The sequence below is a fragment of the Kryptolebias marmoratus genome, linkage group LG3, assembly GCF_001649575.2.
Source record: "Kryptolebias marmoratus isolate JLee-2015 linkage group LG3, ASM164957v2, whole genome shotgun sequence".
Classification (NCBI taxonomy): Eukaryota; Metazoa; Chordata; class Actinopteri; order Cyprinodontiformes; family Rivulidae; genus Kryptolebias; species Kryptolebias marmoratus.
In genome coordinates this window covers 7,538,724-7,550,454 of record NC_051432.1, presented here as the reverse complement: position 1 = coordinate 7,550,454, position 11,731 = coordinate 7,538,724, and the positions used below count along the sequence as shown (strand labels likewise).

General features: G+C 38.5%; 1 protein-coding gene across 5 annotated transcripts in view; it reads right to left on the bottom strand.

Moving 5' to 3' along the window:
* Window positions 1-11,731, bottom strand: part of adgrl3.1 (adhesion G protein-coupled receptor L3.1) — a 170,903-nt gene that overhangs the window by 87,040 nt on the left and 72,132 nt on the right. For all 5 annotated transcript variants that reach the window (XM_017425754.2, XM_017425752.2, XM_017425756.2 and 2 more), the window contains exon 5: window positions 3,981-4,090. In XM_017425754.2, the coding sequence (XP_017281243.1) occupies window positions 3,981-4,090 (110 nt within the window). The remainder of the gene's footprint in view (window positions 1-3,980; window positions 4,091-11,731) is intronic.

The window sequence follows — 11,731 nt, the reverse complement described above, 5'->3', positions numbered from 1 at the left end:
GGGGAGGAGATCTTGTAGGGAGGGTGGGGGACTGAGGTGCAAAACGTCCCTGAAAATTGAACCATACATAATTGAATTACCTGTTTTACAACCCACTTTGAGGATTGTTTACAGTATCTGTGGAGTGGGAAATGTACCAATTCTAGCTCGGGGAGAAAGTGCATCTGCAGTGTGAAGCTGTGGCTCTCTGGAGCTCAGCTCATTTTCTTTCCGTGCGCTCGGTTTGTGATTAGCAACGCCTGCCCTCAGAGATGATTGCAAGGAGGTCGGGTGTTTACGCTTAACAAACAGCGTCACCAGTGTGCTTAGCGTCCGGGGAGGCGCACTTGAGTTATGGGTGTCCCTTGACGTTTCGCACATTTGCTTGTGCTAAAGCCAAACTTGCCTTCGAAACATAATAATGATTTATTAAAGTTGGAGCTCATTTTAGAAAGGCAACAGTTTGAGTGCACTCTATCATTTAAGTCCGAAAAACAAGCTGTCTTTGTTGAATCCTCTTGATCTATGGCAGCATTTTGGGAGATTTTTCAGCACTCAATGCCTTACAAACCATATCTCTCACACCAGCGCCGTTGACGGCATTGATCTGTTGTGTTAAGCACGCTGTGTGATCGTTGACGGCTGAATCTCCAGACTGAATGTCAGCGTGTTCCAAGATTCGGACATTATTACACCTTTCAAAGAAAATTGATTTCATAAATACTTGACAAATGCCTTTGTGAAGAGTTGTACCATGTAAAGGTTGAGGTATTCTCAGACAAAAAAAAAAAAAAAAATTCAAATGTAGGGCCACGGGTACCCAACGACTAATCTTTTCACAAACTGTTTTTCTTTGTCAACAATTCCTGTGGGTAAACAGGTATTGTATCGTGGAGCTACCTGATCCAGACTGAGCACTTCAGATAGAATGCTGAAGATGCTAATGTACTGTCAAAGTCCTCTCTCCTTCACTGTCTTCTTCTATTGTGCTCTTTTATCTCCCTGACTACGTCCCCCCCCCCCCTTTCTGTCAGCCGAGCTCTTTAATGACTTTGTATCAGATGCTGTCTATTTTTGCAGAGAGAAACGTTACCCTGACTGACCCACTGTTTATCAGATTAGCATGCAACTCATCTCCCATTGATCTTAAGCCGCTTCCCTCTGCAGCGACGATTCCATAAGTGTTGCTGCACGTTCAAAAAGAAGCTAAAGGCGAGCAGGCAAGTCTTGAATAAGCGAAAGGAGATTTAAAGCGCCGACAGCCTTCTCCGGATGCCTCACGTGTGCGAGCATCGGCGTGTGTGGACGCGCGCTTGGTGGGGCATTAGGCAGGTATCAGGTTGTGTTTCCATCTGCTCCAGAGAGGGCTCTGATAGTCCTATTATTTAATCTGCCGGTCATTCTAGACGCCAGGCAAGAGCTGTTTAGCTAGACATAATTGAATGCTTCAGTGTGGGAGATCACCTTGGCCGTCTGTATGGACTGTGATGCCAAGGCTGGAGATGGCTCTTGTAAGATGAAGACTCACAAAGTGTCCAAAGAACTTAAGAAAGATGTTGTTTTTTTTTTCCCCCTCAAATGCCACGCTTATTGTTTTTATTTTTTAAAGCATCACCAGTTTTTACTGGTGTGCACCAGACCTAGGTGAAAAAGTCAAATTACTCTGACTTATTTTAGTTTTTTCTCCAATTATTTAAACCAAATAAAAACAGTTCAACACCTTTAGGTGTAGCAGTTCAATAGCCTGCACATTTTAAACTATTTTCTAGCCGAATTCAGATATATAGACATGACTTAATGCCTAAAATGTTTTGTAGTAAGCACACTGAAGAACTACTTGTTGAATTAACAATAAATAAATTACAAACTTTTATGGCTTTCTTTCAAGATGAAGCAATAATTTTGGTGTAATTTAACAAATCTACACTTAGATAAAAGTCTTTTAGGGCTGATTCATATTGTTTACTAGAGCTGTGTCTGATTCATTTTAATCCATTTATCTTTTAATTGGCATTGCCCTTGTTTTTCAAATTCTCATCATTTAGAAATTTTAGTGAAACAAAGATTAAGCTTGTATAAAGAGGCACTTTTTTGTGTCACTTGTCTTGTTGAATGGATGAAAACTAACTTAAAACTTACATTATTAAACTTGGCAGAAGATACTGATTAATTCTACCGTCATTTTAACATGAGTTCAACCAAAATGTATGGTGATCAAAATGACATACGCCACTCACAAATGATTAATTCCGGGCAACATCATTTTAACTGAGTTGCAAATCGGCAAATGTATTTGAACAACTCAACAACACGTTTTTCATTTTTCAAAACATACAGAATATCCAAATCATTTCAATCATTTTGTTGTGTTTTTGAGTGGGCGCCAAACCCCGGCCGTGTGTGTGTGTTCCTGTCTCTATTGACTTTCTGCACTTTGACAGTAACCATGGTTAATGCAAAAACAATCCATCTCAGCAGTTTCATATAACCTATAGAATCGGATGTGAGCAGATATTGGAGTGAAACTAGTTTTGCGTAATGTGAACTTTTCTCAGTCACTGATCGATGCTCAACTGTGTGCATCATTACCAACAATCAAGTTTACATTTGTAAGTTGGAAGGTAGCAGCGGTGTAAGTAATTGGATCATTGTTAAAGACCAGGTTTTCCCTCCAGTGTCTGAGCTTTTTTTGCCGCCTTGAATACTGTGGTTCTGTCACAGTGTCGGGGCTCCGTGGTGGTTTTGATTCGTTATCGTCTTGTATATTTTGCATTTATGAGTCACCTGGGGTTTTGTTCAGACCAATAATTTGGGTTGTTCTTTTGTGTCTTGAGTTTATACTTTTAGTTTCCCAGATTTGTTTCTCCAAGTTTTGTCCTCTGCTTCTCAGGTCTTTGTTTGCTAATTATCACACCTGCCCTATATCACTAATGATTCCTTGGCGTATATACACTTATACTCTATGGTTTGATTTGTTGCCACGTCCTAGTTATGTTGTTGGTTCACACCTACTGTTGTTTCGCTTGTACAAATTTAGTTTATTGTTCTGAATTTTTTCTTAGCAGGGTTTTGAGTTTGTACTGAATAAACTAGTTGTTCCTGAAAACAGTTGATGCCAGAGTTTTGCCTACCCTTTGGAGCTTTTCTGTACAATGTAACAGGTTCTGTTCTTTCATGATTATGATGTGTGACAGCTATTTTAATTTTATCTTATTGTATTCAGCTCCCCATGACCCTGAACTTGATTAATCAGGACTAGAAAATGAGTGGTTGGATTTTTTTTTTTTAACAGGCAAATCAGTCTTAATCTTTGTTTTAAATGTGTATGTGCATCTAAACTTGTGACTAATACCATTTACATAACAAAAACAACAAAATATATTGTAATGTCTGTTGGAAAAGAAAAAGAAACTAGATAGCACAAGTGGGGAAGTTACTAAGATTTAGTTTTACAAAAAAAAAAAATCTACATTTTACCTTTTGCTTGTGGACAAACCCTCTTAGCTACAATACAGTGTAAAATAAAGATCAAGGACAAAGATATCTTTAATCCGCCAAGTCTCCATGCTGATCTGTTTTGCATTTTTTATGCTGTGAGCCGTAACCTAGATTTTGAATTTTGGTTGTGAAGTACTGTGGTTAAAAAAAAATAAAATAAAATAAACTTTTGATGAAAACAGCCTCACAGGCATTGGCCAGCTGGTTTAAAGGTCTTATATTCATGTCCATATACCTTCCTCCCTCAGACCTTCCCAGAATTAAAAGTCATTACAACTTATCCATTAATTCTCCTGAATCAAAATATGGTTTGCATGTTGATACTGATAAATCTTTATGCAACACTGTAGTCATTTCCAAATACACAGCAAATGATGATCAAACAATTTAAAACTGTCAGTATTTTGTATAAATTTCAGTCATATCCACCATGAGTAAATGAACTCTTATTGCAGTGTCTAATGTTAGAGCCATTTCATTGGAATAAAATTGAAAGAACTTACTGTAAGGAACACACTCGTACTGGACTTCCAGGTATTTGTATGTTCCCGGACAGGGATCAGGGAAAACATCGGGGCCTGCCACCACTGCACACTGGGTACGGTTGTTGCATCTACAAGCAGAAGATAAGAGAAGGGTTAACACTCAAATCTGCATCTTTCAAAAACAACTATGCAACTGCTATACAAAAACGTGTGGACGTTCTGACATTTTGTGAAGTTCTAAGCAATAAGATGTGCTGCTTTTACAACAGATTCATAGGTACAGGAAGTGGTTAGAAGAGGAAACAAGCCTTTGTATTAAGAACAGATCCATAACAACACACACAACGAGTTGCATAAATAAAAAACTAAGTCTAACAAGTGCCGAACAAACTTGTTTAATCAAACACCCACAACATGAATAATCTAAATCTAATCCCACCTAGTAATTATAAACTGGACATTGTTAGCTATTTGTACTATGTCCAGTGACGGATTTAAATACAAAATATTCTTTTCAAGGTCTTTTAGACTGCACAGCATGGAAGGTGAAGTTTCAGACAAAATGTCTCTATAACAACAGTAACTGCTGTCTCTTTGAACATGGTGGAGGAGATGAGAGGGGATGCTGTGCTGCATGCAGTCTTGTCTGTCGGTGCACAGTTAGTGTCCTAGTTTCACGCTGCAAAGTCCAACGTGTGGCAGGAGAGCATCTACCAAGAGTCAGCGACAGCATGAATGATATCTTCCCATGTGTCACCACCGACATCTTTGTTCTGGTAAACCTAATACGGTGTCTCCTGCTAGGAGGAGCACACAAATATTTTTAAAATATTTACGCCAATATCATTTAATTAGGAAAGCCCAAAGTGAGGCATCCTACATTCGCTGTCACAATGTCAAGACTTTAAAGGTTTCACAATGCTACAGCACACAAAGAATGAGCTTCTTAGAATACCTACTTGCAGTTGTGTACAAATCAACCTCACCTGTCACTCTTGGAGAAATTGATTCGTTTTCAGCTCAGTAAAAAAAAACACATTCCACTAACATCCAGCCAATGCAAAAGTTTAAATGCTTTGTTACGAGCTAAAATAAAACCAGCTATGACTCTGTTCTTTTGTGTTAACTTCATGGGTCAATTCTATTTGAATGATGGTGCTGATGGATATGACCATCTTTTATTTGGTCCTATTAAGTTTGACTGGTCCAAACAGATTAATTTAGACAAAATTTGCCTATTAGAAAGGGATAAATAGAAGCCAACTCAAACAATCCTGCAGACGATCAGAGCCACTCTGAAGTCTCAGGACCATTCTGAGTCACAAACTGGAAGTATACAAAGGAAGGCACAAAAAACATTTTTGATAAAAGTCAATTCTTTATGGTTTCATGTCAATATTATCCCCCTAAAAAATCTATAGCGCTTTGGATATATTTATACCATTTTTAATAAATGAAAAAAAATAAAATATTCTTACAAAAGACTGAATCATGATAATGTAAAAAAAAAGGAGGCAACAGTTGCAGTAATTCAAATAATCAATAAAAAAACAGTAAATAAACTATTAAAAAATAACAATTATCCAAACAGTAGAAAACCAATCTTTTAACCATAAAAGACAGTTGCTTTAAGAAAATAAGGAGTTTATACTACAAGCAAGTGAGAAAATAAGAGTTTATAGTACACGTAAGAGTGGAAACGGCTCAAACCATAAAAATTAAACCAAACATTTCACTGTTTTCAGATAAACCTTGCTTGATTTTACAAAAAGGCTTGTATCAAACTAAATAAAATTTAAAAAAAAGTAATTATGGCAAACTGGCAAAACAAAACAAAACGCAGTGTTATACTGAATTTACTCTTGACAATATACCGAAAAACAAATGCTGAAAAATGGAATTACTGTATCCTCCTCTGTTTCTGCATAAGTCGTGTCATGACTATTGTTCTGCTCGTGTGTGGGAGTGGAGTACCGCCTGCAGACGAATACTTCTCGACTGAAATGCATGTCCAAAGACTGCGGTTTAATTTCTTTGATAAATTGAGTTTTGTCACTTACTAAAAATACCAAAAAAAGTGCGTTAAAGTAGATATGAACACTGTATAAAGGTAAAGCCTATTAAAAAAATATATCAAAAACTGGAGTAAAAACACAACTTTACTTTCTGTAAGTAAACATTGGGAACAGTTTTGTCCCACTTGGTGCCATAACTCCATCGCAAACAATTTTATGATACATTTTCTACATTTATCCTGACACTCAAGGGTCGTCTGTGTTTAAGGACCCTTTATGTTGTAAATGTGGCAGCAATACACTCATACTGGTACTTCTGGAGTAGACATTACAGTAATGGCATCATTGAGATCACTTGTACACAAGGTGGCTGACAAGTGAAGAGCCATAGCACAAGGACACTTCGGGTGTGTCTGTGTGTGTGTGGGTGTACGTGTGGGGGGTGGTGTGTGTGTGTGCACAGCAGCGAGAACAATAACCTATGTCTTTAACAGTGTTTTGACCCAGACTCCAGATAATTAATTCAAATCATTAGGGGAGGGCTCTCCTCTGACACACAAAATGTAAGTATTTCTCATTCTTATTAGCGCGGGTTATGCACAGCACCGCGCCATGTCTGTTTAGCCCCTGAGCGTATGTGTTTACATGCATGTAAAGCAGGAGTGCAGCCATAAAAGTGCATGCATCAGATTTATGCGTGTGTGTAATTAAACATGTCAGGGCCTCTCCTCACAAGCAAAGGTGATTTGCAGGAGGAAGACCGGTGCCCATATATTATCGTGACACATATATGTAATAACATAAAACGCTGCTTCGCGCTGAAGTGCCACTTTATCTCAATGACACTTCCTGCTTTAAATGAATTATTTAAATGACAAGAATGAAGAGTATATTATGTACAAGAATGGGGAGGACAAAGGAGGAGATGTGAGAAGAAAGGGAATATTTTAAGAAGGCTGATTAGCTATCTTTTTCTCCTCTGAATATTTCCTTTCAATTAGTTAAACTCTTGCTTTCCCTCTGTGCACACCTGTCAAACAGACGACATTTACATTAAAAACAGTCAGATTCTCCCATTGAGGTGTTTTAATGAGCATACAAAACCCCTCAAGTCTCTTTTTTAAAAAGTATCATTCAACAATTAGAATAATGAAATATGCATGAGAGCTAATTTGATTTTTAGTTCAATATTCTTGTAAAACAGAGACAAAACGTCCGCTACAGAGAAATGCCGTGACGTTTATTACTGCCGGCCAGCTTGTCTGCATTCAAGTGAAGGGTTATTAGAGTTTAAAAAGTTCAAAACTGTATGTGTTGCGTGTGTCATATTCCTATAACAATGCACGCCCCTCCTTTCCTCCTCCCGTCCTGTCTTTTTTTTCTCGCCTCCGTGCGTTTTAATTTCTTGCCCCGGTGGCTTCATCATTGGTCACCTGTCAGCAGTGCAACTTGTAGAGTGAAAGAAGGGTAGAAAACTGACATGCCGCCACAACTTTCCCCACAACACCCACCAACGGACACGACTAGCTGGCACACAGTGGTGACTCAGAGCACAAAACGCTATTTAACGACCTCAAATACGTCCCGGCTTAAAAACCGTTTGCTGCTTTTGATGTCGCCCCACCCGCAGACAAGTGAATACAGCTAGCTGTTTCACAGGCACAGGGGTAGCATTAATTATTTTCACACTCCAAATTTAGGAGAGGAAGTTAAAACACTGAAAACACAGAGAAACCTGGGGGCTTTTATAGAAACGATGGAAACTGAACTAAGGAGTGCAGACCAGCTGGGAGACGTTCTATCCATTTTATGAGTGATACCAAACAGATACAGTGTGTCAGTGTTAACTATTTTGCAGACAAGCAAGTAAAGAGCTGCTGTTTGAAGATGTAAATATAAAAAACGAGCCAGATTTGTAGGAATTTGGGATTGATGGAAAATATTTTGGCCAGGCAAATGTAGTTTTACCAACATTTAAAATGAAATGGGGCACTATTTAAGAGAAAGAAATCCATACTTCATAGTTGATTATCCTTGAAAGCTGCCCTGTAAAGCCAATTTAAATTAAAGGCCTAGCAGACCTTAATGGATTGCACGGATTGCAGGATTTTAACTTAGATCATTCACAATCTGTCAGCACTCAGAGTATACAGTATATTGGGAATGGCGCTCAGCTACTGCCACACCACATTTTAGCTACAAATCTGTAAATCTGATTGAGCTGTAGCAACTCATGTGTTTGTTAAGGTCAGTTAGCTGTGGCAGCCATCTTGAATTGGGTTGATTTCGAAAGTTAAGCACTCGTAGATGTTCTTCCAGTGATTATTTCTTAAGAGTTTCTTATGAATCGACTAAGTGGTTCATGAGATCTTTTGCTAACAGACACACATGCTCAGGAAGATGCACACACACACACACAATTACATCATCATTGGCTGTTCATGGCAGTGGATGACTATAAAACTATCAAATAAATTGTTTCAGATTGTTAACACACACTTAGACATTTTAGTGTTTGTCAGGCTATAATTTCTTGGTTTTATATCATACATGCCGTACAATGTAAGTTTAATAAAAAGTACTTGTACTTTTAGTTGTGCATTTGTACCCAAAAAACAGAAGAAGATCAAACAAAGGGTTGTTGTATAAAAAGAGTTAGTTAATGAAACTATTAATATTTTCATCATTTTTCCCTATGAATTAGTTGACGGCTTTGTTACCACTGAACTAAGGCTTCTTATCACCTTCTGAGATACCTTGCTAATAAGGAACTTTGCTCCACTCTGTGTCCTTTGATGCTTTTTGCTTTTATGATATTTTTTTTTCTGCTACTTGTTGTTTGATGTCCCAAGTATCTCTTTAAGAAAACAAAGTTCTACTGGCAGGCCACACAGTCAGTCCTGTAGGCGTTCTCCCTCCGTTCTCCTTCACAAGTGTAGATAACAGTTGTTTGATTCCCTTTTGTATTTTAGAAGGATTTTCTTTCTGTTTGCTCTATGCTTGTGTGATCCCTTTTCTGTTTCATGTACTGTAGTAACGCAGACGGAGATCACTTTTGGTCAACCAGAATGTGACTTGATACCAGTGAGTAGAGAGTTCAAGTTTTTCTGTTTAGGTTATTGTGAAATGTAACTGACAGCAAGTTTTTTACTGTTTAACAAATAATGGATCCTTAATGGTCTTACCTGTAGCACTTATCATCCATAAATAGATTCTATAAAATACATGTCAGGGTGTGTCAGTTTGATAAAACTTTTATCTCCATGTTATAAATGATGATTTTAGGTAACAACTAATAATGTGCTGCAAATGTGATACAACGCCTGTTTCTAGTTGCTAACTCTAACATAAAAAAGTAATGTAACTGTTTGACTTTCTATCTTTCTTTATCCTAAAAACAACTCCTTAGAGGCATACCTACAAGAACTTTTCAAAAAGTAAAGAAAAAAAAGATGATTGACAGTAGTCTATATCGTGTATTTTCCTCTCAGAACTTTTCTCTTCCGTATTGTGACATTGCCATTAGCATTAGCCTTTTTTTCACATCGTAGGAACTAATGCTACAGACTGGTCTGGGTAGCACATTGTAATGGTACTCTCCATTTGTACTTGGAAGTGATAAATTATAGCTTCCTATTTGATAAAATCAATTGGAATACTCCCTTGAAGACACAATTTCAACTCATAAAGTCTAGGATCCATAACCCACCCTGACTTCAAAATCCAATATGGCTGCTTCTTGCCCAAAAAGTGTTAGTGTTAAAAAGTGATGATAGCGGCAGTAATAAACTATTTACTTTTGCTTTTGTCAGTTTGTATTTTATTTAGTCTGACACTAATCTAGTCCTGTAATACTTCTTTTACAAAACATGTTGCTACAGTGTTTAAATATATAGAATGAAGAAAAATACTTTATCATTCACTTATATTGCTAATAACAGTTAGCCTGGTAACTGAGCGCAACAGCTAACAAATCCTGTTTTTCATCTTGCATCTGGAACACGGTTAAGTTGGATGTAACTTTTATGTCTACAAAGCTGATTGCTTGTTGTGGAACTGAACTGGTACACTCCTGTTTTAAGGTGAAATGACTTATAAAAAGGAGACGATTGCACATTTCAGTCATGGTATAAATTAAAACATACAGTACATATTAGTAACATGATAAAGGCAAAAGACTTGAAGTTGTTCACCAGGAATGGATTCTGGTACAGGAAACAGGCAGGCTGCAGGAAAAGTAATTTAAGTTTCAAACTAGCTGCGGGTATGAATGAATATTTGTGCATATATTTCTGCTTTATGACACCACAAAACCGGCTTCATGGCTGAGTCATAAAGCAGTGAAGGTTATTGACTAAATAAAGGGCAGAGAGCAAAGATTTGACAAAATCCCTTGTGTGCTCTATCTTTCCCCAATCACTCCTTCTCTCTATCTGTTTTAGTCTGCAGTACCTTTCTTTTTCTTCTCTCTCTACACTCTCTAAGCCAAGATAATAAACCAATTTTTTTCCCAGCCTTTGTCTTCATCCTTCCTACCGAGGAAATATTCCTCCTTCTTTGTCTCTTGTTCCAACTGTCGTTTTTTCTGTCTGTTTATCTGTCTTAAACCCACTTAGCCGCAGTTTCCGAAGTCACACCCAGATATATGTGGTAGGCTTCTTATTGCTGCCCCCGTTCTCTTCCTGCTCTGTCCTCTCTCTCTCTTTCTCTCTCTCCGTCCGTAATATCTTTCTCATCCCTGACTCCCTCAGGGCGTCATCTCCAGCCTCCCCCGTTTCTCTTTCAATCCCTCCATCCTCGGTAAAGCCAGCGCTGACGTCACCGCTCTCACTGAGCCAGTACCCTGAATCGGATCCAGAAAAGACTCCCTTATGTCCCCAGTACCTCCATCTCCTTCTGTTTTTTTTTTTATTTTTCTCCCTACATTGCTCTCATTCCCTTCCTGCCAAAACGTCTATCCAGCAGCCAAACAAAACGTAAAAACATCAGCAAAAAACTCCACATTTTCTCCCCACCGTGGATCGTGATTTATGGACGTGACCAACATGCACGCGCAACCCCACACACCTTTACAACCTTTTCTCTCCAACACAAAAATGAATGCGTTTTTTGGGGGTTTTTTTAGCCCCTAGTTTTTCTTTTCCCTTAGTCTTTCTTTTAATTAGCATGACCACATCTAAACAAGGCAGTGGCCTGGATGCCGCCTAGCCCGCTGGTCTAGCTTCTTTGCATCTTGCGACACACACACACACACACATACGCACGTACACAAACAAACCATTCACTAACAAAGCCGAGCTGTGGCAGGCAGAGAAGGAGGAAGCTGTGCTGCTGCAGTGGGTGCTGCTGTTGTTATTGTCTCTGATGTTTTTCACTTTGTTTGGCAGAACTCCTTTCACTTCATCTCTGCCTCTCTGTCTCAATCTTTCCTATAAATATAACAGAGTGACTCGGTGCGGCTGACGCTGGAGGATGGAGCATGCGTGTGGTAACGCTTGTGTGTGTGTGTGTGTGTGAGCACAAGCGTGTGTCTGCAAGCAGCTGTAAAACAGAATAAATATTTGACTCAGTGTGTGTGTGTGTGTGTGTGTGTGTGTGCGTGTGACAGTCTCTGTGCGTGTGTGTATTTGAATTTGCTCAGAGACAGATGTGTTAAAAAAAAACTACATAATTACAGAACAAGTGAGATGTGGGAGTAATCCTCATGAGCTGAGAGAAGTTTTCGAGAGTGAGCGCAACACAAAAGCCTCAGCA